This window comes from Falco biarmicus, chromosome 10 (assembly GCF_023638135.1).
Source record: "Falco biarmicus isolate bFalBia1 chromosome 10, bFalBia1.pri, whole genome shotgun sequence".
NCBI lineage: Eukaryota > Metazoa > Chordata > Aves > Falconiformes > Falconidae > Falco > Falco biarmicus.
In genome coordinates this window covers 19,149,524-19,175,164 of record NC_079297.1, presented here as the reverse complement: position 1 = coordinate 19,175,164, position 25,641 = coordinate 19,149,524, and the positions used below count along the sequence as shown (strand labels likewise).

General features: G+C 68.3%; 6 protein-coding genes and 3 non-coding genes across 9 annotated transcripts; 4 read left to right on the top strand and 5 right to left on the bottom strand.

Annotated features, from left to right (window-relative positions):
• RPS6KB2 (ribosomal protein S6 kinase B2) lies at positions 1–3,837 on the top strand. The gene is given in 16 exon segments (XM_056354697.1): positions 1–271; positions 996–1,030; positions 1,107–1,227; positions 1,331–1,399; positions 1,462–1,609; positions 1,690–1,747; positions 1,862–1,962; positions 2,040–2,130; positions 2,224–2,314; positions 2,451–2,558; positions 2,647–2,709; positions 2,795–2,872; positions 2,964–3,071; positions 3,143–3,255; positions 3,557–3,632; positions 3,634–3,837. Coding segments are annotated over 16 exon segments (1,425 nt in total). The 5' UTR covers positions 1–199; the 3' UTR covers positions 3,727–3,837.
• Positions 3,838–4,178: 341 nt separating this feature from the next.
• Positions 4,179–5,932, bottom strand: PTPRCAP (protein tyrosine phosphatase receptor type C associated protein). Its single transcript, XM_056354698.1, has 2 exons — positions 5,791–5,932; positions 4,179–4,858 (listed from the first exon to the last, which is right to left on the bottom strand). The coding sequence occupies exons 1-2, from the start codon at positions 5,791–5,793 to the stop codon at positions 4,289–4,291; spliced, it is 573 nt and encodes a 190-aa protein (XP_056210673.1). The 5' UTR covers positions 5,794–5,932; the 3' UTR covers positions 4,179–4,288.
• Positions 5,933–6,406: 474 nt separating this feature from the next.
• CORO1B (coronin 1B) lies at positions 6,407–11,080 on the bottom strand. Its single transcript, XM_056354893.1, has 11 exons — positions 10,967–11,080; positions 9,723–9,925; positions 9,511–9,633; positions 9,296–9,425; positions 9,030–9,211; positions 8,723–8,842; positions 8,547–8,651; positions 8,330–8,475; positions 8,178–8,235; positions 7,372–7,668; positions 6,407–7,058 (listed from the first exon to the last, which is right to left on the bottom strand). The coding sequence occupies exons 2-11, from the start codon at positions 9,921–9,923 to the stop codon at positions 6,936–6,938; spliced, it is 1,485 nt and encodes a 494-aa protein (XP_056210868.1). The 5' UTR covers positions 9,924–9,925; positions 10,967–11,080; the 3' UTR covers positions 6,407–6,935.
• Positions 11,081–11,158: 78 nt separating this feature from the next.
• On the bottom strand, positions 11,159–13,064 carry GPR152 (G protein-coupled receptor 152). Its single transcript, XM_056354894.1, has 2 exons — positions 12,973–13,064; positions 11,159–12,618 (listed from the first exon to the last, which is right to left on the bottom strand). The coding sequence occupies exon 2, from the start codon at positions 12,600–12,602 to the stop codon at positions 11,478–11,480; it is 1,125 nt and encodes a 374-aa protein (XP_056210869.1). The 5' UTR covers positions 12,603–12,618; positions 12,973–13,064; the 3' UTR covers positions 11,159–11,477.
• Positions 13,065–13,595: 531 nt separating this feature from the next.
• Positions 13,596–17,031, top strand: CABP4 (calcium binding protein 4). The gene is made up of 7 exons (XM_056355164.1): positions 13,596–13,651; positions 13,979–14,297; positions 15,176–15,206; positions 15,740–15,883; positions 15,980–16,089; positions 16,516–16,663; positions 16,759–17,031. Exons 1-7 carry the CDS (start codon positions 13,611–13,613, stop codon positions 16,785–16,787), a joined length of 822 nt encoding a protein of 273 aa, XP_056211139.1. The 5' UTR covers positions 13,596–13,610; the 3' UTR covers positions 16,788–17,031.
• A 578-nt stretch (positions 17,032–17,609) lies between these two features.
• Positions 17,610–17,682, bottom strand: TRNAV-UAC (transfer RNA valine (anticodon UAC)). Its single transcript has one exon. It is a non-coding gene; the product is annotated as a tRNA-Val (tRNA).
• A 208-nt stretch (positions 17,683–17,890) lies between these two features.
• Positions 17,891–17,975, top strand: TRNAR-UCU (transfer RNA arginine (anticodon UCU)). The gene is given in 2 exon segments: positions 17,891–17,927; positions 17,940–17,975. It is a non-coding gene; the product is annotated as a tRNA-Arg (tRNA).
• Positions 17,976–18,561: 586 nt separating this feature from the next.
• TRNAK-UUU (transfer RNA lysine (anticodon UUU)) lies at positions 18,562–18,634 on the top strand. The gene has a single exon. It is a non-coding gene; the product is annotated as a tRNA-Lys (tRNA).
• Positions 18,635–18,787: 153 nt separating this feature from the next.
• Positions 18,788–25,367, bottom strand: OSBP (oxysterol binding protein). Its single transcript, XM_056354860.1, has 14 exons — positions 25,024–25,367; positions 23,815–24,023; positions 22,892–23,139; positions 22,589–22,787; positions 22,066–22,168; positions 21,931–21,985; positions 21,637–21,768; positions 21,306–21,551; positions 21,107–21,227; positions 20,864–20,967; positions 20,633–20,728; positions 20,367–20,548; positions 20,024–20,244; positions 18,788–19,944 (listed from the first exon to the last, which is right to left on the bottom strand). Exons 1-14 carry the CDS (start codon positions 25,344–25,346, stop codon positions 19,802–19,804), a joined length of 2,382 nt encoding a protein of 793 aa, XP_056210835.1. The 5' UTR covers positions 25,347–25,367; the 3' UTR covers positions 18,788–19,801.
• Between the last annotated feature and the right edge of the window lie 274 nt (positions 25,368–25,641).

Below are 25,641 nucleotides of genomic sequence, written 5' to 3'. Positions count from 1 at the left end.
TCCCTGCGCGGTCCCCGCCCTGCGCCGCCCCGGGACCCCGCTTCGTTCCCCCGCTTCCCGCGGGACTACAGCTCCCGGCGTGCCCCGCGGCGGGGATGCCCGGGTCCCCCCGGTGACGCGCGGTGGGACGGGGCCGGCGGGGCGGGGCGGGGCCGGCGGGGCGGGGCGGGGCCCGCCGGGGTCCCGGTACGGCGCCGTCATGGCGGGGGTGTTCGACATCGACTTGGAGACCGAGGAGGGCAGCGACGGGGACGAGCCCGAGCTGGGCGCCGTGAGCCGCCACCGGGGCGGGCACCGGGGGGGGGGGGGGGGAGCACCGGCACCGGGGAGGAGGGGGCAGCGGCGCTGGGGGTGGGGGAGCAGGGACCGGGCAGGAGGGCGGGGGCAGCGGGACCCAAGGGGAGGAGAGCGGCAGCGGGACGCGGGGAGGACTGGGGGGCACCGGGGACTGCGCGGGGATGCACCGGGGCCCGCTCGGGGCCGGGGGCGGCGGAGGGCGGGGGGACAGGGGCAGGGACCCGGGTCCGGCCGGTGGCGGGGCCGGGCCGCAGCCGGGCCGGCCGGGGGGGCGGGGGGCGGCCAGGGGTGTCTGCCGGGCAGCGGGAGCGGGGCGCTTCCGCGGGGCAGGGCCCGGCCTCAGCCCAAAAACATCCGGCTGGGCCGGGCACGGCACCCCGCCCGCTCTGCCCGCTGCCCGGCACCCCCTGTGGGGTCCCAGCCCGCCGCGGGGCCCCTGCCCGCCACCGTGCCCTGGGGTCCCTGCCCGCCATGGGCGCCTTGCCGGCCGTCCTGCCGTGGGATCTCTGCCTGCCATGGGCACCCTGCTTGCTGTCCTGTCACGGGCCCCTGCCTGCCGTGGGTCCCCTGCCATCCTGCCGTGGCTCCTCTGCCATCCTGCCACGCATCCCCTGCATGTTGTGGGCTCTCTGCCTGCTGTTGGCCCCCTGCCCACCCTGGTCCCATGCCTGCCACTGATGGTGGATTCCCTCCCACAGGAGATGGAGCTGGAGCCCCGGGGGAACGGCCTGGAGTAAGTGGGGGCAGGCAGGGGGACGGGCAGGGGGGCAGGCAGGGGGTCAATCCCCTCTCACCCTGTCTCCCCACAGGCCAGTGGGGCACTACGAGGAGATTGAGATCTCGGAGAGCAGTGTCAACAACGGCCCCGAGCACATCGGGCCCCACTGCTTCGAGCTGCTCCGCGTCCTGGGCAAGGGTGGCTACGGCAAGGTGGGGGGCACAGCAGGTGGGGGGGGGCTGGAGGTGCTCGAGCGGGGAGTGAATCCGTCACTGCCTGACAGCATCCCCAACCTCCGGCCCTGCATCCTTCCAGGTGTTCCAGGTCCGCAAAGTGCAGGGCACCAACACGGGGAAGATCTTCGCCATGAAGGTCCTGAAGAAGGTAGCGCCGCCCCAGCCCCCCCGGCCCCCCTGGGGAGCCCCCGCTCACCGCCTCCCCCCCAGGCCAAGATCGCCTGCAACGCCAAGGACACGGCGCACACCCGGGCTGAGAGGAACATCCTGGAGGCCGTCAAACACCCCTTCATCGTTGACCTCATCTATGCCTTCCAGACGGGTGGCAAGCTCTACCTCATCCTGGAGTGCCTCAGCGGTAAGGGGGGGGCCCGTGGGGGGGTTGTCTTGGGGGACCAGGGGGGCTCAGGGGGTCCCGCTTGACCTGGCTTTTTGCAGGTGGAGAGCTCTTCATGCAGCTGGAGCGGGAGGGCATCTTCCTGGAGGACACTGCCTGGTAGGAATGTGGTGAGGGGGAGGCTGTGGGATGGGGGGGGGGGGTTGCGCTGTGGGATGAAGCGGGGTGGGCGGGCTGGGACCACAGTGTTGCTCACAGCGCCCCCCCCCCCAGTTTCTACCTGAGCGAGATCACACTGGCGCTGGGCCACCTGCACTCCCACGGCATCATCTACCGCGACCTTAAGCCAGAGAACATCATGCTCAACAGCCAAGGTGGGTTTTGTGTGGGTTGGGGGGCATGGGGGGGCTGTCTCTGGGGCTGGTGCTGACCCCACCACCACCTCCCTCAGGGCACATCAAGCTGACAGACTTTGGGCTGTGCAAGGAGTCGATCCATGACGGGGCTGTCACCCACACCTTCTGCGGCACCATCGAGTACATGTGAGGCGGGTGCAGCGCCAGGGTGGCGGTGTGGGAGTCTGGCCCACCCCTCTGCTCAGGGAATCCCCACACACACTCCCTGCACCCCCCCAGGGCCCCCGAGATCCTGGTGCGCAGCGGGCACAACCGGGCGGTGGACTGGTGGAGCCTGGGCGCCCTGATGTACGACATGCTCACAGGATCGGCAAGTCCCACTCCTGCTCTTTCCTCCCTGGGGGGCGGTGCGGGTAGCTGGGGAGTGGGTCCCAGGGGTGGGTGAGGGGTCCCCATTGCCATGATGCCGAGCCTTCCTCACCACCTGGCCTCCTCGCCTCTCACAGCCCCCCTTCACCGCCGAGAACCGCAAGAAGACCATCGACAAGATCCTCAAGGGCAAGCTGGTGCTGCCGCCGTACCTGACGCCCGATGCACGGGACCTGCTCAAGAAGGTACCCCCTGCCCCCCCCAGCTTGTTTACGTAGGTCCTACCATAATCCACCCCCTCCGTGCTCCTCTCCATCCCCTTTTCCCTTACAGTTCCTCAAGAGGAACCCCAACCAGCGGGTTGGTGGGGGGCCAGGTGATGCCGCCGATGTACAGGTACAGGCAGGGGTGGGCAGCGGGGTGGGTGCCCGGCAGACACCCCCCCACTCCTGCCTGACACCCCCGCCCCTGCTGCACGCAGAAGCAGCCCTTCTTCCGCCACATCAACTGGGAGGACCTGCTGGCACGCAGGCTGGACCCCCCCTTCAAACCCTGCTTGGTATGGCAGGGGCTGGGGGGGGGGGCGGGCAGGACGGGCTGGGCAGGTGCTGGGGGGGCCCTGCAGGAGCACCCACCACCTGCCCCCGCAGCAGTCGGAGGAGGATGTCAGCCAGTTCGACACCCGCTTCACCCGCCAGACGCCTGTAGACAGCCCAGATGATGCCGCCATCAGTGAGAGTGCCAACCAGGCCTTCCTGGTAGGGGGCGGGGGGGCCACGCCACCTGTGAGGGGTACCCAGCACCCCCCCTGACACCCCCCTACCTGCAGGGCTTCACCTACGTGGCCCCCTCAGTGCTGGAGAGCATCAAGGAGGGGTTCTCCTTCCAGCCCAAGGTGCGCTCCCCCCGCCGCCTCAACAGCAGCCCCTGCACCCCTGTCAGGTACCCGGGGGGCATGGGGGGGGCTGGGGGGGCAGCAGTGGGTTGGAGGTGGGAGTGCTTTGGGATGGGGGAATCAGGGTGGGTACCAAGGGGGGAAGAGGGGCTGGGGCATTCAGGCTGGGGGGATGTTGCTGGGGGGGCGGGGGGGGGCCAGGGAGGATGGAGGGGGCTTGATGCCCCTGGCACATGCCAGGGTGGGGAAGCACACCAGCCGCCCCCCCTGCCCTTCCTCTGTGGCGAGCAGCGGTGTGCTGGGGGTAGGAGGTGCCCCCCTCACCCCCCACGTGCCCCCCTCCCCCAGCCCGGTCAAGTTCTCCCCCTTCGAGGCATTCAAGCCGGGGACGACAGGGGAGCTGATGGAGCTGGGGCCCAGCCTGCCCCCCCCCGCCCGAGGGCACGGCCCCGCTGCCCATCAAGACCTCCGTGGGTGCCAAGAAGCAGAAGGGGGGGCGGGGGCGGGTGCCCAGGTAGCGGTGGGGGTGTGTGTGGGGGCACGACCTGGGGGAAGACACCGCGTGCCAATGGCGGAGGGGCCTGGTGCCCCCATGGGGTGTGTGTGTGGGGGGGCCCGCGATGCTGTTTGTGCTCTGGGTGCTGTGGGCACGGCCCTCCCCTGGCACGGCCTGCCTGCTGCCTAGCAGGGTCGGGTTTGGGGGAGCAGGACCCCCGCGGTGTGGCGGCAGGGCCCCCTTGGGGTGTGGCCCTGCGGTGCGGCCCCCCCGGCGGCGGGCTGGTTGCTGGATGTGTGCTAATTAAAAGACTTGATGAGGCCGTGGTGGTCCTGTGCTGAGGGGGGGGGGGGGGTCCCTGGGGGGAATCAGGTCCCTGCCAGGGTGGGGTGCAAGCTCCGCCCCTGCCACACCCTTCCCTTGCCCCCACCCACTTCCCCCCAAGCCACGCCCCCCCAATGGGCAGCCACAGACTGGCAGCGCCACTGTTTTATTGACAGGTGCCGCAGCGGGTGCAGCCAATCGGGAGGCAGTGCTGGGGGTGGGCGGGCAGCGGGCGGGGGTCCCTGTGGGCAGGGCAGGGGTCACAGGGCGGTGAGGTGGGGCCGCGTGTCCCCCCAGGCTGCTGTCCCCGAGAAGGCATGGAGGTCACTGAGCAGGGCCTCGGCGCTGCCCCCCGCCCCCTGCCCCCTGCCTGGGGGGCTCTCCCCGGCCTGCACGGTCGCCTCGGCCTCCTCATCCTCATCACCGTCACGTGCCTTCTGCTCATCCTCATCCTCCTTCCGCTCCTCCGCCAGCTGCTGCTCCTGGTTCCACGGCATCAGCTCTTCCTCCTCCTCATTGCGGGGGGCCGCCGCTGCCACCCGGTCCCCGTGGCAAGGCTGGGCCGTGGTGTCACCTTGTCCCCGCAGCCGGTGCCAGCGTCCCCGCAGCAGCGCCAGCGCCCGGCGGCCCAGGGGCCGGGGGTGGTAGTGGCCAGCCGAGAGCCGGCAGAGGTGGTGCCAGGCCACGGCCAGCCCCACCACCAGGCAGAGCAGGAGCCCCAGCAGGGCCCCCACTGCCCGGTCGCTGCGGTTCCCCGCCGGCTCCTCCGCCGCCGCCAGCCCGGCCAGCGCCAGCAGCACCGGTGCTGGTGGGTGCCACCACGCTCCAGCCTGCGGGTGAGGGCAGCAGCGGGGTCACCGCCCTGTGTCTGGTGCCCGGCCGGCTCCTTCCCAGGCCTGGCGTCCCGGGAAATGGGGTAGGGCTGGGGCGAAGGGCAGCGGGCCCTGGGGCTGTGCCCCACGCTGGCGCTGCGTGCCGGGCCGGTGGCCAGCCAGCGCAGTGGCCCCATGACGGGAAGCTGCGGTTGGCAGATGCTGAAGCACCTGCAGGTGCTGAGGGAGAGGAGCTGGGTCCTGCCGCCCCCGCCTTGCACAGGGCCCCCTTCACGGCTGCGCGGCCCCACAGCACCCATCGCCCTTTCCCACAGCACCCACCCCCCACCGTGGCTCCAGGGCCCCCACAGCCCTGCATCCACAGCCTCTGCCCCAGCCCCAAGTCCCCAACCTGCCCCCCCAACCCCACCATGCTACCCTGACCCCAACAACCCGCCCCCAACATTTCCCTCATGCCCTTAACCTGCCCCCCAACCCTACCATGCTGCTCTGCCGCCCCCAACCCCACCACACTACCCTGACCTCCCCCCAAACCCCACCACACTACCCTGATCCCCCAAACCTGCCCAGTGGACTCACTGTGCTGCCCTCAGCCCCTCCCAGACCTACCCCTCTGCCCCCCCACACCGCCAGGCCCCACTGCCCCCCGGCTCAGTCCTGGTGTGGTAAGGGGCTCTGCCCCAGGGACCCACCTCTGCTCTGCCCCCCCCTCCCCCCATCAGCCCCTAGGAGAGCACCAGCCAGGGGCAGCCAAATTTGAATGAAGCACAACCACACACAGAGGGATTCAGCAGGGGAAACTGAGGCTGGAGAAGGGCCTGCCCCCCCCCCGCCCCCCCCCAACTCACTCCCAGTTGGGGCAATACCCCCACCCTAGTCCCCCCAGTTGCCAGGCATCCCACCTCCCCTCCCACTTTCGGGGTGCTCACCATCAGCGGGTGCTGCCGGCGCGGGTCCTGATGCCACGGGTGCGATCTGTGCCGGGGGCCCCCCCTGGCGCTTCCTGCCCCCGCACAGCGGATGTATCAGGGCAGGGGAGGCGAGATGCTGCCCCCCCCCCCCCCCCCCCCCGCCTACCCAAAATGCACCCTGCGCTCCAGCACGCCAGGGTGGCTGCTAGCCCTGGGGACCCGCTCTGACCCCCCAGCTCCCCACCCTGGGGGCACCAGTGTCCCTGTACCGCCCTGGGATCACCAACCCCCCCTACTGTGCCCAGCATTCTGGGGGCACCAACCCCCTGGTGCCCCCCCCCTGCGCAGGGTGATAGGACACAGGCCGATGGGGGTCCCCTGCCCCACGGCACAGCGGGTGCAGCACTGCTCTGGGGGGAAAGCTGCGCCCCCACGTCCCCCCGTTTCCTGCTCAAGGCAGGCGAGCTCGTGCCCATGACTGCTGCACCTTCCTGTCCCCCCCTCATCCCCCCCCAGCGCAGCCCCTGCAGCCTTCAGAGCTCCCTGGCCCTACAATGAACCCCCCAACCCCACAGCAAACCCCCCCATAGCGCTCCAGCATGCCTCTGCCCCAGCCCCCAGCCTCATCCAGCACTTTTTCTTATAAAGTCCTTTATTTGGAGTGAAAATATAGTTTCTGACCCTGCACTGTAAGGAGGAGGGGGGGACACAGCACGAGGGGGAGGGTGAAGAAGCCCCCAAATTATAGGGGGGACGATATTCCACAGTTGGGGGGCAGATTGTGCCCTGGCCCCACAGGAAGGGGAGAAGACCCCACGCTGCCTGGGGATGGGGGGTGCAGGGGGTAATGTTTGATCCCAGGAGCAGCCCCCAGCCTGAGGATGTGGGGCGGGGAGGGGGGGAGCAGAGAGTGGTCCATGATTTGGGGGGAGCAGCACCCAGTAAGGCAATGGGGGTGAGGGGGGAGCTGCCAGGGGGGCGGCCAGCCCTCCGACGGGAGAAGAACCCAGCAGCGGTGGGGTGGGAGGGGCACCCCAGGGGGTTAGAGGGTTTGGGGGACCCCAGGGCGCAGGCATGGTCCCTGCCAGGGGGCCGGGGGGTGGGGGAAGGTCCCCAGCTGCAGCTCCTGGGGGTGGTGGTCCCTGAGGGCGGTCGGCTGGTCCCTAGACGTGGCCGTTCTCGAGGCGGCTGAGCTGCTCCTCCAGGCGGGCGATGCGCTGGCCCTGCTCCGCCACCAGTGCCCGCAGCGCCGCCACCTCCTGCAGCACCTCCTCCAGCCGCCCGCCCTGCACACCCAGTCAGCCACGCCCAGGGCCACACCCAGCCCACACCCACGCAGATAACCCCACCCACTGCCCCAACCCCACCCACCAACCCACCCTGACCACACTCATGCAGAAAATCCCACCCACTGCCCCATCCCACCCACACTGACCCCACCCACCACCCCACCCACTGCCCCACCCAACCTTAGTCCCACCCACTGCCCCATCAAGACCCCATCCATTTCCCCAGCATGGCTACATCCAGAGACCCCACCCACTCCGTGGCCCCACCCACTCCGTAGCCCCACCCACTCCGTAGCCCCCCCAGACATACCGTGGGCGCGGTGGGGATGGTGCCCAGGGCCGGGGGGGCGCTGAGGCGGGTGGGGGCAGGCGCAGCGGGGGGCGTGCTGGGCGGCGTGGTGGAGCCGGAGGCAGTAGCAGGGGGGCGGCTCTCGTGGAGGAGGGTGCGGCGGTTGACCTTGAGGTCCCGCTGCTTGCTGGGGACATAGGCCTGGCGCAGGGACACCAGCACCGGCCCCGCCGTCCGGCCTGCCACCCACTCCTCCGCCTCCATCGCTGCCTCGGGGCCCGCCGTGTCGGGGTACAGGTCGTCCTGGAACAGGTCCGACTGCGGGCCCCCCCAGCATCAATCAGAGGGGGTGACAGGACCCTGCTGGGGACACTCACCCAGCCCCCATGGGGACCCCCACACCCAGGCACTGTGTTCTTACCCAGTGACCCCACACAGCCCCCATGAAGACCCCCACTCAGCCCCATGTTCTGGCCAGGAACCCCACACAGCACCCACTGGGACCCCCGCCCAGCCTGACTGGGGACCCCCCAAACCCAGACACAGCGTTCTACCCAGGGACCCCACCCAGCCACACCGGGACCCCCACCCAGGCACTGTGTTCTGCCTAGGGACCCCCACCAGCATGACTGGGGACTCTCACTGAGCCCTTATGGCCTGCCCAGGGACCCCTATCAGTGCTCTTGGGGACATCCCACCCAGCCCCCATAGGGACCCCCACCCAGGGACACCCACCAGCTCCCACGGCCTGCCCAGGGACCCCTACAGTGCTGTGTGCCCCAAGGTGGTGCACCCCACCACCACGCACCCCCCAAGTTGCCACAGACCTTCCTTGGCACCGTCATGATGATGGGCTCACACTTGCGCTCATGCAGCTTGTAGAACCTGCCAGCAGCAGGGGACACACAGAGGGGTTCCTGGGGACTGTGGGGGGGAAATGGGGGCCCCCGGGCTTGTCCTCCCGTGTCCCCACACCCACCTGGCGATCTCACACTTGTTGACATCCAGCCCACGCTTGGGCATCCAGCCCATGCCCCGCTGCGGCTCCTTGCTGGTGAAGGTGTTCAGGAAGTGGATGTAGGGCGGCTCCTCCGTGATCTCAAAGTACCGGATGCTCGAGTCGCCCTGGGGACATGGCATTAGCGGGGGTCTGGGGTGAGGCAGGGGGGGCGCGGACGAGGTGGGGGACACCGTACTTTGCCGCAGACGTAGACCACGTTGGTGTCGGGGTCATAGAATGGCAGCAGAGCCCCGTTGCTGGAGTCCAGCTCCTGCAGCCCCATGGGCTCCTCCAGGTTCTCCTGTGGGGCAGCGTGTCAGCACCGTGGGGCACCCTGACCTGGTCCCATGGGACCCCCGGCGCCCTCCTCACCATGTCCCACAGCGCCAGCTGCCGCTCGCTCATGCGGCTGAAGCCGGTGGTGAAGATCTTGCCGTCAGCCAAGAAGATGGCCCGCATGGGCCGAGCACCCTCATGCGCCCGCTCCTTCTCCTGGGGATGGGTTGGGGGGGTCAGCAGTGCCATCCCACCGTCCCAGGGGACAGGGGCACCCAAGGGACATGGGACAGTGGGGAGCACCGGGGGACAAGGGCAGGGCTGGGGGGGTCTCCCACCAAAGACCAGGGCAAGATGGCACTCTGGGGACACAGGCAGGGTGACAGGTCCCCCGGGGACTCACGGCCACCACGGTGCCGCGGCGGGGGTCGATGACACGGACGCTCTTGTCCTTGCAGGCGGTGCAGAAGCGGGCACCGTCGCGGCTCCAGCTGACGCTGTAGATGAGGTCGGGGTGCATCCCCTCCAGGCGGTACAACTCCTCCGCTGTGCCCACGTTCCAGATCAGCACCACGTTGTCGCAGCCTGGGAGAGAGAAGGTGGGTCACCTCGGCCACGTGTGTCCCCCCAGCAAACCTCCCCCTCCCCACTGCCGTGGCCCCCCGGTACCTGCGCTGAGCAGGACGTTGCGGGCAGTGGGGTGCCAGGTGATGATGCCCACGCGCTTCGAGTGCCCCTCCAGCACCACCACCGGCTCCGTCAGGGGCTGGCTGAGCCCATTCTCGGGGATCTGCCAGACCTGCCAGGGCAGAGGGGGCAGTGGGCAAAGGTGGGGGCCCCTCCCCGTGCCCTCCGCCATCCCCAGCCCTCCGCCACCCCCTCACCATGACGGTGCAGTCCTCCGAGCCGCTGGCGATGACATGGTCGTTGTGGGGACACCAGTCGATGTCGAGGACGGGGCCCGTGTGCCCGCACACCGTGGGGTATGACTTGTCAATGCGCCCGGTCTGGGGACAAAGGGACATGGGGTGGGAGGGGGTCACTCACCAGTGCAGACCCTCTCCCCACACCAGCACCCCGGTATCACCGCCGGCACCTTGTGCAGGGGCAGGACAAGGAAGGCGCCGCCACCACTGGCCTCCACGATGATGGCAACAAACGAAGGGTTGACAGCACAGAAGGTGCTGTCCCAAGTGACGCGGGAGACACGGATGTCATCGTAGCACTGCTCCGTCTTCACCGGCTGCCCGAAAACGTGCCGGAACTTGCTCTGCCGCACCACCTTCCGAAACGACATGGCTGGGGCGCACCCCGTGCTGCGGTCAGCGCCGGGCTCCGGGCACACCGTGGGCACCCCAAAATGTGGGGCAGAGCCAGGGCCCAGCCAGGGACAGGGGAGGTGGCTCGAGGCACCCAGCCTTGGGGCAAGGGGGTGTCCCCACTAAGGATGATGGAATGCTGGTGGGGGGAGCTTGTCCCTGTCCCCATCCCTGTCACCCGCTCCGGGTAAAGGGTAGCTCGGCCCCTTCCGGCAGTGCGAAGCCAGGGCTGCCCTGTGCCCGCCAGGCAAACAAACCCTTCCCTGCCCTGCCCCATGGCGGGGGGCTCAGGGGGCATCCTGGGGATGGGGGCTCGGAACAGGACAGGGAGTGTCCCTCCTGCTGTGGGGACAGGGGTGGCCCCTCCAGAGATGGAGACAGGGACAAGGCTGTGCCCCTGGGTACAGGGATGGGAACAGAAAGGACAGGCATGGCACTGTCGGGTCAGGGGAGCAGAACAGGGATGGGGGCAGGAACAAGGACAGAGATGGGGACAGGGAAAGTACTGCTGGGTAAGGGACAGGGATGGAGACAGGGAAAAGGACAGGGATGGGGACTGGGATGGTACTGCTGGGTGAGGGACAGGGATGGGGACGGGGACAAGGACAGGGATGGTCCTGCTGGGTAAGGCACAGGGATGGGAACACAGACAAGGGCAGCGATGGGAACAGGGGTGGCCCTGCTGGGTGAGGGAGAGGGATGGGGACAGGGACACGGGTGGTCCTGCTGGGTCAGGTGACAGAGATGGGGACAGGGATGGGAACAGGGACAAGGACAGGGATGGGGACAGGGCTGGCCCTGCTGGGTGAGGCGACAGGAACAAGGCCAGGGGTGGGGTCAGGGAAGGAGGATGGGGACCCGGGGGCCAGGGATGGGGGCGGGGACGGTCGCTCCAGGTCCGGGTCCGGGTCGGTGCCCCCAGGCCGGGCCCGGGGGCTGCCCCACCCCCGCGGCACCGGGAGCCGCCGTGCCCGGGGGGGGCTGTGCCGGGGGCCCGGGCCGAGGCCAGGCCCACACTCACCGCGGGCCGGGGCCGGGCCGGGCCGGTGGGAGCGGGCAGCGGCGCGCGGGGCCGGCGGCGGCGTGGGCGGGGCCGGAAGTGACTGATCGCCCCGCCCCGCGCATGCGCCTCAGGGGGCGGGGCGGGATCGGGATCGGGGGGGGCGGCCACGGCACCGGGGGTGGCGGTACCTTGGGGGGCAGGGGGGCATCGGGTCGGGCGGGGGCTCCCCGTGGGGCAGGGTCCCCGTGGGCCATCCCATAGGGCACCCCGTGGGGCAGGGCCCCTCCACGGTGGCTGGGCACGGGTCTCCCGTGGGGACCCACTGAGCCTCCCAGCACCACACTCTGCCCCACGTCCCCAGGGGTGGCTGTGCCCCACCGAGACCCCGTTTAGGTGGGTGGGTGGGTGGGCATGGGGCTTGGCCCACGCGTGGGGCCTGGTGAGGGTCTCCCCAGCCAGGGACGCAGCGGGGACGTGGGGGCACACCTGGCCCCACCCCACCCCACGCTGCGCCAGGCAGGGCTGCAGCTCATGGAGCTGCTGGTGGGGACCCCACGGGTGCCTCGTCCGGCAGGTGGGCGAGGGTGGTGGGTGGCACAGGGGTGATGGCAGTGGGTGGCACTGAGGTGATGGCAGTGGGTGGCGTGGTGGTGACGGTGGAGGGTGGTGCAGAGATGCTGGTGCCAGGTGGCACAGGGGTGCCAGTGGCAGGTGGCACGGGGCTGAGGGCAGTGGGTGGCACAGGGGTGCTGGTGGCAGGCAGCAGGCGGGCAAGGGCCGCCCGTGGCAGGCGGGTGAGGTGATGGCAGGTGCGGGAGCCGAGCAGCAGGTAGAGGCAGGGGTTGAGGCAGCTGCTGAGGTTGAAGGCCAGCCCCAGCAGGTAGAGTAGGTGGTCAGGGGGCCCAGAGACCACCAGGTGCAGCAGCTGGGTGACCTGGAAAGGCAGATGTAGCACCACGTAGGCACTCAGCGTGGCCACCACGATGTACTGGAAACGGGTGAGCGGGTGGCCGCCTCGGCTGCTCCGGCACCGGGCCAGCACCAGGGCCACCCCATGGCAAGCCACCACCACGCAGAAGGGCAGCAGCCCCTCCACCACCACCTCCAGCCAACGCAACGGCACGTCCCAGCTCCCCCTCTGGCTCCGGCACACCACCAACCCGGGCAGCAGCTCATCTGCCACTGACAGCGCTGTGTCGGGCACGCTGCAGCCACCCGCCACCAGCCAGGCGCCCACGCACAGCACCGCCGGCAAGCGGGCCGGCCGCCGGCACCGGTACCAGAGCGGGGCGGCCACCAGCAAGCAGCGGTCCAGGCTGATGGCCGCCAGCAAGAAGAGCCCGCTGTAGTAGCCCAAGCCATTGAGGAATCGGTGGAGGCGGCACAGCGGGGTGTCCAGAGGCCCCTGGTCACGGTGGGCCACTGACCAGATCTGCAGGACCGAGTTGGCGAGGAAGAGGAAGTCGGAGGCGGCCAAGCTGAAGATGAAGGCGGCCAGTCCCCGGCAGCGCAGGCGCCAGCCCGTCAGCCAGAGGGTGAAGGCGTTGGCAGGCAGCCCCAGCGCCGCGCAGGCCACCTGCAGCTGCCTGTCCCACGTCAGGGTGCCGGGGGGTGGCAGGAGCAGCGGGGGGAACAGCGTGGCGTTCAGCTCCATCGCCTGGACTCCAGCACTGCAGGCAGCGTGGGCAGCTCAGGGCTGCGGGAAGGGGTGCCACCCCCTTTGGTGTCACCTCTTCCCATGTCCCTTTGGTCTCACCCCCTCCCGTGTCACCCCATCCTGCAGCACCATGCCAGTGCCCACCCAGGGCCACCCCAGAGGCCCCCTGCCTTGCGGCAGCCTGGCTTACTCCTGCTCTGCCCTCCTTTTGGGGTGCCCCCCCCCCCCGCTCTCCTCTGTGGCATCTCTGTCCCCCATCAGCTGTGCCACCATGTGCCCACCAACTCCATCTGCCCCGGCCGAGCCCGGGGGTACCCCACCAGCCCCTGCTGCGGGGTTCCAGGGCAGTAAATAACATAGGACCTACCTTAACAGTGGGGAGAGCACAGGCAGAGGCGGCAGGTTCGGGGCACCCGGCTGTGGGGCGCCCTATATGTGGGAGCGGGTGGGAGGGGCTGCAGCGGTGAAGCTCTGCCCCCTCTCTCCCCCCCTCCTCCGGCAGTGACCCCCCTCAAACCTCTCACCCCCCACCCAGGCGCTGGGTCTGTGCCTGCAGGGAGCTCTGGGGGGGGGGGCAAGCCCTGCCTCAGTTTCCCCACCCAGCCGGGGGGGTGGGGGGGCCCAGGGAACCCCATTAGCAACAGCCGCAGGCAGAGCGGAAACGGCCGCACTATCAGTGCTCTGGGGCAGTGCCATGGGGCAGGGGGGTGGCCATGGGGCAGGACCCGCTCTCACCTATGGCCACCCGCTGCTGGACCCCACACAGCATCAGAGTGGGGGTCTGGAGACAGCGCGGACCCCCTGGGCAGGGGCATAGATCTGTGTGTGGTGTGACTGTGCCAGCGGGTGCTGGGGGGGGGGGGGCACGTTTGGCATCGTCCCTGCGATGGCATCTCACCATCATGTGCTGGCTTCCTGCTGCCACTCATCCTGTGGTGGCTGAGCCAGGCTGATGGTATCGTGGGGCACGGGGGGGCTGCGCTCGCCACAGCACCCACAGCTGTCATGTCCCTCCTGAGTGCTGGGGGGATGGGAGGTGGCCATGGGTGAGAGCGCTGGGGACGTGGGTTGGCACTGGGGACACTGGTAGTCGGTGTGGGGTGAGAGCACTGGGGATGTGCTGGTGCTGGGGACATGGTGGTGGCCACGGGGTGGGGACATGGGTCAGTGCCAGCGGAGGGACCCTCGGCCGGCGCTGGCGGTGCCGTGACCTCGTGGCTCTGTCCCGGCAAGAGGGTGTCAGTGGCCAGGTGCCGTTTCCTGCCGCTAATCACTGCTAATTGGCTTTGCACTGCCCGTGTCCAGGGAGCCCACGGGGGGGGGCGTGGGGGGCACGTCGGGGTGTAAGAGGATTTCCCTGCCTCCTTCTTAAGGCTTGGCCAGCGCAGGGTCCCGCTCCCTGCCTACCCGCCCGCCAGCCCACCCGGCCCCGGCCCCGGCCCCATGCCACGCACCCGGGGGGACAAGGGGACCCCCAAGGACACAGAGGCCCCGGACAAGGGGAAAGGGGGGCAGGCAAGTGAGAAAACCCCCAAACCCCCTGAGAATGGCGGCCCCCCCGGCACCAAGAGCCCTGGCTCTGAGTCCCGGCATGGTGGCCACGGGCAGAAGAACAGCAAGAAGGGCCCCGGGGACCCCCACGCTGCCGCCAACAAGACCTACTCGCCCTTCCTCAACACCGTCTTCGGCAAGGTGGGGGCAGCAGAGCAGGGCAGGGGGCGGGGGGCGCTGGCGATGGAGGGGGCACCGGGGCAGTGGGGACAGGAATGCTCTGGGACCCTGGGGATGGAGGGGACATGGAGGCACAGGGACAAGGTTGGGGATGCTCCAGGACACTGGGGATAGAGGGGACATGGGGGTGGTGTGGATGGGGACAGGGATGCTCTGGGAACCTGGGGATGGAGGGGACATGGGGCTCTGGGACCCTGGGGATGGAGGGGACACAGGGGCAGTGTGGATGGGGACAAGGACACTCTGGGACCCTGGGATGGAGGGGACATGGGGCATTTGGGTCAGGGGTAGGGATGCTCTGGGACCCTGGGGGATGGAGGGGACATGGGGGCACTGGGGACAGGGACACTCTGGAATCCTGAGGATGGAGGGGTTATGGGGCACTGGGGGACAGGGACACTCTGGGACGCCAGGGATGGAGGGGATACAGGGGCGCTGGGGACAGGGACACTCTGGGACCCTGGGGATGGAGGGGACACCCAGAGTGAAAGTCTGAGCCAGGGGAGCTGAGCTGCCAGACCTCTGCAAGGGACTCATGCTGCTCTCCCACCTCCGGCAGCACGCAGCACCCATGGGTGCTGGACAAATCCTGTCTGGAGCCTGGGGGTCCCAGGCTGGGGCAGCTCCAGGCTGGGCGGCAGGAGAGGGAACGTGGGGGCCAGGGCAGGGGACAGAGGCATGGGGCAGGGCAGGCTTTGCCTCCAATCCCTCTAATCCCTCCCGCTGGAGTTAATTTTGTCCCATGCTTAACAAAGCTGACACAGCGGTTTGCTGGGGGTGGGGGTGGGGGGGTGCTGAGCCAGGTCTGATTCTGTCCCCACCCTGTGTGCCCGGCCCAGGAGCGGGAGCTGTCACCGGAGGAGCTGGACGGTGAGCGGGGGGGAACAGGGGTGCTGGGGGGCTGGGGTGGGCCATAGGCATGGGAGGCATGTTCTCATGGAGGGATCTGCCATAGGGACACATGTGCCATGGAAGGATCTGTCATGGGGACATGTGCCACAGAGGGATCTGCCATGGGGACATGTGCCACAGAGGGATCTGCCATGGGGCGCAGTGCCATGGAGGGATCTGCCATGGGGACATATGACATGGGGGGGATCTGCCATTGGGCACAGTGCCAGGGGGACACATTGTCATGGAGTGATCTGCCAAGGAGACACATCATGGAGGGATGTGCCATGGGGTGCAGTGCCACAAGGACACGTGCCATGGAGAGTTTTGCTGTGGGGCGCAGTGCCGTGGGGACACTGTCCCGGAGGGCTCTGCCATAGGGCACAGTGCCACAGAGCCATGTACCACAGCATGGCACCCAGGGAGGGAGATGCCCCAGGGTGACGCAGTGCCTGGGGACCCCCACGCCTGATGGCATCCATGTGCCCACATGTCCCCACGTGTGTGGGCAGAGCTGCTGGACGCCTTCAAGGAGTTTGACACGGACCAGGATGGGTACATCAGCTACAAGGACCTGGGCACCTGCATGCGCACGCTGGGGTACATGCCCACCGAGATGGAGCTCATCGAGATCTCCCAGCACATCAAGATGAAGAGTGAGCGTGGGGCCGGCTGCCGTGGGGCTGGGGAGGGGTCCAGAGGGCCAGGGGCTGGGGTGGGGGGCGCTGAAGTTGTCCCTGTCCTGTGTGCAGTGGGCGGCCGCGTGGACTTTGAGGACTTTGTGCAGATGATGGGGCCAAAGTTGCGGGAGGAGACAGCCCACATGGTGGGCGTGAGGGAGCTCAAGATCGCCTTCCGTGAGGTATGGCCACCGCCACGGGGGACCACGGCCATGCAGGTGACTGCAGGCATGGAGGGGGCAATGACCCTGGAAAGACCACGGGGTGACAGTGGCCATGGGGGTGACCAGAGAAAGACCATGGGGGATGGTGACCATGGGGGTACAGTGACCACAGGCATGGAGGGGAAAGCAACCATGGGAAGACCATGGGGAGACCATGACCATGGGGTGATAATGACCATGGGGTTGCGGTGACCACAGGAAGACCATGGGGTGATGGAGACCACGGGGGTGACTGCAAGCATGGAGGGGACAGCAACCATGGGAAGATCATGGCTGACGGTGACCATGGGGGTGATCACAGGCATGGAGGGGAGGGTGACTGTGGCTCTGGAGGGGGATGATGGGGCCGGTGAGGAGGGTGACCACCCCCTGCGGGTGCCACAGTTCGATGTGAACGGGGACGGGGAGATCAGCAGCGCGGAGATGCGGGAGGCCATCGCAGCGCTGCTGGGGGAGCAGCTGAAGGCGCAGGAGGTGGATGAAATCCTGCAGGACGTGGACCTCAATGGGGACGGGCACGTGGACTTCGACGGTGAGGGGCCTCCCCTTCCCCACGGCAGGTGGCTGGGGGCTGCGGTGGGGGGATGAGCTCTGGGTCCCCTCACACCCTCCTCCCTCACCCCACAGAGTTCGTTATGATGCTGTCAACCCGGTAACGAAGCCTCAGGGCAGGAGGGGGGACCCCCCCCCCCCCATCCCCCATCCCTGTCAGGCGCTCCCTGCCCACCCGCCAGCCCAACCTCTCTGCCAGCATTAGGCTTCAGAGTGAACAGCTGGAGCTGCGCCTGCATCGGGCAACAGGGCAGACACAACACCCTCACCCCCCCCAGGCCCAACAGCCCCCAGGGGTGGCAGCAGTACTGGGGGGGGGGTGTGGGATGGGCAGGGGACCCAATAAACGCCCTTGATCAGAGCTGGAGGAAGGTGTCTGCTGGTCTTTGGGAGAGGATGTGGGGTGGGACCGTCCCAGCCCCTGCCCACCCCGGGGGGGGGGGGGCAGCGCCTGGGGACGGGGAGGTACAGGCAGGGCCGGGGGTACAGGCAGGGCTCGGGGGGTACAGGCAGGGCTCGGGGTACAGGCAGGGCTCGCGGTACAGGCAGCTCGTGTTAACCCGCGCTCTGCCGTTGGCTGGATGAGCAGCCGCGCTGCAACCGGCCGGCCAGTCAGCATCCCAAACCGCTGGCCAAGGCACCAGCACTCTGCGATGTGTTGCTCTAACTGGCCAATCAGCGTGACAGAGGCCACAGCATCAACCAATCAGCAAGAGCGCTCTGCTGGCCAATAAACACACACCTACTGCGCCAGCTGGCCAATCAGCACGCGGGGGGCCCATGCAGACCGTGGGGGTACGGGGGGACACCCCACCCCCCCTGGATGCGCCCACAGGGATCCCCAAGGCCCGGGGACAGGGTCACTCCCGGTGGGGTGGCGTCGTGGGAGGGCGAGGGGCTCCCCAAAAATACGGGTCTGGGGGCGATGGCTCCACTGGGGCTCGAACCCAGGACCTTCTGCGTGTAAAGCAGACGTGATCACCACTACACCATGGAGCCGGCGACGGGGCGCCCCCGCCCGCCCATCCAGCCCGGGGCACGGGGGGACACGGGGGGACACGGGGAACAGGAGGGGACAGAGGGGGCACACGAGGGGATACGGAGGGGATACACGGGGGGACTGAGGAGGTACCGAGGGGGGACACGGAGGGTGTCCCTGTCCATGGAGTGTCCCCGCCCGTGGGGGGGTCCCGGGGGGGCTAGGGGTGGCTCTGTGGCGCAAGGGAGAGCGCGTTGGACTTCTAACAGGGGCGGCCATTCAAAGGTTGTGGGTTCGAGTCCCACCAGAGTCGCTGCTTTTGCTGGGCGAGGGGCAACAAGACATGGGGACCCCCACGACAGACCCCTGTGAGGCAGCACGGGTGGGGTGGGGGTGAAGCCCCCAAAAATGTGGGGTCACCTCTTGCAGTTAATGCCCGTGGGTGAGTGTGCCCATGCATTTGAGTCCCACTTCTGGCAGCCCCTGGCTCCGTTTTATTGGGGGGGGGGGGCGCGGCGGGGAAGGAAGCGCCCCAGGGCCTCCCCGGGGTCTGAGGGGCAGGCGGGGGAGTTTGGGGGACACAGAGGGTCCCACCACCTACACCCAGCACGCACCCCAGGGTAGCAGGACGTGGGCGAGGGGGACAAGAAGCCGTGTTCCCCAGGTGGGGGGGGTGTCAGGGTGACACTTGGGGACCTCTGGGAACGGGGCGAGGGGGCGGGGCACGGGGATCTTGGGGGGGGGGGGGCGGGGGGCATGGTGGCCCTCCATCGCAACTGGGTGCCCACGGTGGCATCGAGGAGGGGCACATGTCAAGAAGCCCATAGTGGGAAGACAGGGAGGAGGAAGGGTGGGGAACACGTGCCCCCCCCAGTGCCCCCCATAGTACACCAGGAGCTGCCCGGGTAGCTCAGCCGGCAGAGCATCAGACTTTTAATCTGAGGGTCCAGGGTTCAAGTCCCTGTTCGGGCGCTACCTACTCCCATTTTTGGGGGTACAGCACCTCTGGGGGGAGTGGGTGCTCCCTCAGCTCCCCCCACACAACAAGAGGGCCCCTGGGATCAGCACCCAGCCCGACCCCCCCCACAGAGCAGGCACAGCCAAGCTGGGGCATTCACAGATTTTAATTTATTTTTTTTCTGGAGAGAGAGAAGGAAAAAAAAAAAAAAAAAAAAAAAAAAAGGCATCATACGCCCCCACTTTGCAGATTTGGGGGTGCACAGACCCCCGCTGCCTCCCCCCACAGCGCATCTCCCAGCCTCTGTAGTGTCTGGAGGTGCAGGGGCCTGCTGCGCCCTGGAGATGGGATGGGAGACACCCCCGCCCTGCTCCGCCAAAACCGGGGACCCCCCCTGCCCTAAACAACCTACAGGGAAGGCACCTTGCGGGGGAGCCCCATGTCTGGGGACCACCCCGGGATGGGGCACCCCCGGATGGGGGGGGCTGGGGGGCTGGCTGGGTGCCCGCTCCCCTGGGGTGCTGCGGGCAGGGGGGAAGGGAACCCCAGTTGCTCTCTACATATATATAATATACACCTATAGAACAGGCTGTGGGGTGGAGTGTGGCCCTCCCACCCCCCAGAGAGCACCCATATGCCTGGGGGTGTGGGGGATAAGGGGAAATGGAAAAAAAAAAAAAAAAGGGGGGGGGGGGGGAGGGGGGGCAAAGAGACCAAGGCCAGCCTCGGGCTCGCCCCACTGTGCCCACCGCCCGGGCAGAGCTGGCCCCTGCCCTCCCCGGGGGCCACACTGACTGCCCCCCCTGGGAGAGCTGTGCCCCCACCCCGGGGGGCTGCTCCCCCCAACCCCAGGGCACCATCTCCACTGCACCGGGGAGGGGGCCAGGACCAAGCGCGCCTGTATGGGATGAAGGGGATACCCTGCCCCCCCGCCCCCACCAGCCGGAGTGGACTGGGGGGGCCATGCCGGCTCCCGCCCCCTGCCCCGGCATCAAGGTCAGTTTGGATCGGCTAAGGCAACCCCGGCAGGCGAGCGCAGCCGGCGCTCCCGGCGACGCATGGGGACAGACGGGCAGTTAAGACAGACGGACAGACAGACAGACGGTGGGGGGCCTGCGGCAAGTGCCCCCGGCAGCCGGCTGGCCTTTGCCTCCCCCTCCCCGCCGCTCCTCCCCGCTGGCTCAGAAAATGTCCGGGCACAAGCTCCAGTCCTGCTTCTCTTTGCTCTCCCAGTAGCCACCCTTGTAGACGTGCGCCAGCTCCTGGGTGACCGGGTCCTTCTTGCGCTCAAACCACAGCGGCTTGTAGGGGTCGTGGGGGGGGCCTGGGGGACAGAGGGAGGGGGTGAGGGCCGTGGGGGGGCAGGCAGGGAGCAGGGTGGGGGCCACTGGCCCCTTTCTTACCATCCTCGGTGGCCCTGGAAGCCTCGGCCTCACGCCTCTTGCGGGAGATGCGCTGCTTCTCCTCCAGCCGCTGCTTCTCAGCATTGGCCTCGTCCCAGCGGCCGTTCTCCATCAGGCGCTGGTCGGGGCGCCAGCGGCTGTCGGTGGGTGCCGTGCCGCTCTCCGGGGCATTAAGCGTCAGTGCCAGCTCCGAGAAGTAGTACATGTTCTCCGCGTACTTCCTACACCAGGGAAAGGGAGAGACCTCAGCCCTCTGCCAGCGGGCTTCACACCCAGCCCCTTACCGGGGGCTGGAGCTGGCCTTCCAGCTCTTGGGACACCTCAGCCCATGTCCCTAACTCACGGGAGCGGGTTCCTCTTCCACAGCAGCACCCGGCTGTCCTCGGCTTCATGGGCCCTCTGCCGCCCCTCGGCTCCGTTTTCCCCAGCACCCAGCATCACCTTGTAGCAGTCCATCTTCTCATCCCAGGTGCCCAGCAGGACAAAATGAACCTTCCCCGTGGGGTCTGTCACCTCCCCAGTGACCTGCCGGGACAGGGGACAGCCTGAATCAAGCCATGTGGGAGTTACAAGCATGCCAGCCCATCTCACGCCTCCCCGTGCCCCTACCTTCCTCGCCACATCCCGTGAGAAGTAGCTGTAAGGAACGAACTTGAGGTTGCACTTGTCACCCGTCTTGTGATTGACGATCTCTATTTCACCCGACTGTGGAGGGGAGGGGATGCTCAGAGCCAGCCCCCAGCCCCTTCCCCACTGACAGGGGAAACCAAGGCACGGGGGATCCACGCCTCTGGGCACAAACGTGTCCCAGGGAGCCCCATCGCTGGGGTTTCATCCCACCTGGTCTATCCAGAGCTTGCCCACGATGATGTTGTGCACGGTGGTGGTGACTTTTTTCCATGTGTAGTGGTTGCCGGAAGAGTGGAAGATGCAGTGGATGGTACCTGCGGAGGAAGGCTGTGTTGGGAACGGTCCCTGGGAGCCTGCCCGGTCCATGGAGACTCCGGTGGTCCCCAAACCAGACACACTCCCTCCTCAAGCGTCTCCTGGCACGGCAGGTGTGCCCAGGGCTGCAGTGCTCACCCAGAGGCATGATGGAGAGGTATTTGCCCCGAAATTTGCTGGTGATTTTGATTTCCTGGCGAAGCGTCCAACCGTGCTTGGAGTCAGCATGGTGGGCAGCAGCTGGCGGGTGGTGGCTCACCTGGCCAGGAGAGGGGACAGGTCAGTGCCAGCCACTCCCAGCAGACCGGTGGGCCCGGAGGAGCAGGGCTGGTGGTACCTGCTCGCAGAGGGAGCGGTAGCCATTCTCCTCCAGGCGATCCAGCTCAAAGGTCTCCCCAAGGAGGGGGTTGAAGGGTTTGCTGGTGCGGAAGACGGTGGTGGAGTAGGATGAGACGGTAAAGGCGGCCACGTAGCACAGTTGCTCCAGCGAGCTCTCACACTTGGCTGCCCGGTCGAGCAGCTCGTGGTACTCCAGATCCTCTGTCAGGCGCTGGAGCATAGACAGGGGCTCGTTGAAGTTCACCTGGAAAGCAGCAAGAGGTAAGAGGGAGTGGTCCTGGGGTGCCCTGCGCCCACCTGCCAGCACCACCAGCTGCATCACCACTCACAGGCATAGGGATCTTGGACAACTCCTTCCCGATGCAGTTTTTCATGATGCTCCAGAGGTTGAGGCTGTAGTTGGGTTTGTAGGGGATGCGGGTTCTCTTCTCCTTCTTGGTGTCCTCTACCTGGTGCTTGTACTGGGGGCGAGACAAGGGCTCCTGCAACACCGCTGTGACCTCCCCACCCCTCCGAGGGAACCGGGGCACCCCCAGCCCAGCCCTGCCTTGCAGCCACTCCCCCTACCAGCCACATTCCTCCAAGAGCCAGCACATAACGCCGGCAGAAAGCCCTCATCCTACCTGCTCGTCCAGGCTGATGTCACTGCTGGTGCCGCTGATGTTGCTGCCGGTGCGCCTGGTGGGGAGGAGAGGGGCAGAATCAGTCCTGAGCAGGGTGCAGGCAACGGGAGGGCAGCTCCACACCCCAGCACTCACTTGTGGCCCATGCTCTCTGGCATGGTGATGATCTCTGGGGCATCAAAGAACTCGTTGTCATCATCCTCATCACTCAAGTCTCCTTTCGCAGGACAGCATGGATCTGGGGAGCAGGGGACAGGGCAGCTGAGGCAGCGAGTTCAAGGTTCCTCCCAGTTTCCCCTGGAGGGTCCCCCGACACCAGCAGCCAGGTGCACTGAGGGATGGCAGACAAGGCTTAGGAGGAGCAGGGGCACAGCGAGATGGTTATATGTGCAGCAGGGCAGCAAGCTGCCAGCTGTAGGTGCCACAGCACCTCGGCTGTGTGGCAGAGACCAGACAGACCTATCGCTTGGGGTCAGCAACATGAAGGAAGCTGAAGCTGGCTCAGGAAAAAGCCTGGAAGCAGCTGGGGGTTTCTGTGGGCACAGTGCTGCCAGCTTCCCCCATCCCTGTCCCACACCATGCCACGCTGCTGCAGCTCACTGCCCCTCAACCGGTCCCCCAGCACGCGGCGCAGGGGCGCCCGGGAGCCGGGTGGTACCTTTGGCAGAGCCACCGGTGCCAGATGCACCAGCAGGCAGGACGGTGGCACCACGGAAGGCCCTCTCCAGGTGGTTGTGCTGCTTGGCCAGCTGCTCCAGTGTCTCCTCCAGTCGGATACGCTGGTCCCGTTCATGCTGCAGCGATTTCTGCCACTTCTTGCTGTGGGTCTGGGCCAGCATCAAAAAATCTCGGCAGGCCTAGGGGGGAGACGGTGCCCCATCAGCGCACGGTCTGAGTACAGGGGTCAACCCCCCCGTGGAACCCCCCCTGCCCTGGACCATGGGGTGGGGTGTAGACTCACGTTGATCATGGCATTGGAGGTGATGCGGAAGAGGGTGGCTCGCTCGTTCACCTGCTTAATCTTCTCAGTGCTCTCGGCTGGCAGCCGGAGGGTCTCCAGCTCGCTAAGGGAGCGCTGCAGGGCCGTGCCATGCTTGGCGATCAGGTCGTTGCAGGTACTCAGATCCTCCACCTTGCTGGACAGGGTGCGCAGTGTACTCTGCAGCTCCGTCTTGTCCGTCTGTGACACCGACTCGTCGCCGGAGTCATCTGCCAGCAGAAAGGGATGTTAGCATGGCCCTGTGGGGCCTCTCTCCTCCCAGGAGATGGGGAAGCCACGTGCTGGGAATCACAGGAGCACCTGCCTGCTGAGCCACACCAGGCTCTGACCGCAGGGCTGCCAGGACAGGCACAGAAGGAGGTCCCCCCATTCCCTGAGGGCTGGGAGCCGCATGTGGGGCACTCCTGGCCACCACCACAGCATCCTGGACAGCGATGCCGGGGCAGGGAGTGGCAGCTCGGAGCAGATGGCCGTTCTCCTGGCACACAAGCAGTCCCGCTAGCAGGGAAGCGTGTGCCAGGCTGCTGGCGGCGCCTCAAGCTGGAGTGGGGCAGCAGGGAAGCCAGCTTCATGCTGGCAGGACGGCACGGCTGAGCTCACACGTGGATGGACACAGCCAGCCCTTCCAAATCCTGCTTGGGGAGTGGCTGCCAGCACCCCAGGCCACAGGCTGTGACGCTGTCACCACACAGTGCTCCAACGAGCACAGGAGAGGGACGGGGAAAAGCAGGCTGTGTTTCTAGCTGGCAGAGGGGGCTTGAGAACAGGGCTGTGTGCTGCAGAGGGAACCCACACGGGTATCGCAGGGGGCTGACACGTGCTGCTTGGCTCTGAGGGAACACACGCCGGCTCACGGGGGGGGTGCGAAGGAGCGCGGGCCATACCTGACTCCTCCAGCATCTTGACAGCTTTGGCCTTGGCCAGCTCCAGCGCAGTGACCCAGCGCTGCCGCTCCACCTCCGAGCTGGCCTTCAGGTGGTAGGTCTGGGCCCCGCCATTGGAGATGATGAAGTTGCAGGAGTCCTCCACGGTGATGTTGGCCGTGGCCAGGTTGATGGTGCCGCGGCAGGTGTGCCGCATCTCCGCCTTGGAGCTGCATGGGGAGGCAGGAGGGGGGCACACTGAGGGGGCCGGGGGAAGGAAGCGCCCCATGGCCTGGCCCCGGTGGGGGCCGAGCCCTGGGGGGGGGCACAGAGAGGGCCTGGCATTCCCCGCCCCGCAGGCAGGGCTATTAATAGGGTGCCGGCTCCAGCCTGCGGTGGTTTTGCCAGCGCCGGAACGGGGCCAAGGCTGGCAATGCCACTTTGGGGGGCAACGGGGAGGGGTCCGCAGGCCCTCGGCAGGGACAGAGGGCTCAGCGCCCCCCCAGGAGCGGGCTCGGGGGCCACCACACTGCCCCAGTCCCCGGCCCAGGCAGAGGGTGAAGTCCCCGCAGAGCGAGGCCGTGCCAGCTCGGCACACCCCTTCCACGTCACCGCCACCGGGCCGGGGCCGGGCCTGCCGGAGGGGACCGGCTGCTGGGACACCCCGAGCACGGGCCGCGGGCAGCGCCCCGCCCCGCCAGGCGGTAACCGGAGCTGGCAGCTACTCGCTGGCTCCGCTTCCCCCATGAATAACGGCGGGGCCGGGGAAGGCCAGCCCCCCCCCGCCGCAGCCGGGCTCGCGTGTCCCCTCGGGGTAGCACAACGTTGAGGGCTCCGGTAACGACGACGCCCGCCCAATCCCCGCTCCCACCGGCAGCAGGGCCGGGGGGTGGTGGTGGGGGGGGTGTGGTGTGGCGCGGCCCCGGTGGCAGCTCGGGGGGACACACCGAGCCCCAGCGGACAGGGGGAGGGCAGGCAGGGCACGCCCCGGCAACAGTCACAGGTCCAGCGGCCGCTCCACGGGGCAGGGGAGTGACAGCCCTGCCCCGCACCGGGGGGCACCGGGGCCGCATTGGCCCGGGGATGACACCCCTCCCCCCAGACATCCCCCACCGGCCCCCGGGGCTCCGCGGCGGGGACAGCGGGCCGGGCCCAAGGTCACGGGGGAAGGAGGAGGCGCGGGGCGGCGGGGCGGGACGGGGGCGGCGGGGCCAGGCCCTCGGTGCGTACCGGTAATAGCTGAGGAGGCCGTTGCTGAGCACGAACCAGCGGCGCTGGTAGCCCTTGATGTAGTTGGTCCACTTGAAGAGCCAGCCCTCGCGGGCCGAACCGGCCCCAGCGCCGCCCGCCCCGGCGCCACCGCCGCCACCGCCGCCGCCGCCCCCTGCCGCCGCCGCCGCTGCTGCCGCCGGGCCCGCCCCCGGGCCCGCCCCGCCGCCCGCCGCCGCCGGTGAGGGCAAGGCAGGGGCCGTGCCAGGCCCCACTGGCAGTGCCATGGGGCCGGGCAGCGCCGCCGGGCCGGGACCCGCGGCCGCCGCGCGCAGCTCCGCCATCGCCGCCACCGCCGCCACCGCCGCCCCGCCCCACGCCGCTCAGCCGTCACCCGCCCCGCCCCCGGCCGCGCCCCATTGGCGGCGGCGGCCCCGGCGCGCACCGCCCCGACCGGCGTATTGGTGCCACCGCCCGCGCGGGGCGGTACCTGCACTTCTATTGGCTATTGGTGCGCTTGCGCCGGACGCCGTGAGCCCCACCTTCTCACTGGTCGCTTCGCCCGTCTGTCTCCGCGGCGCGCCAATGAGCGGAGGCGAGAGGAGCCGCGAGTCACTGACGTCAGGGCGCGCTCGCTGG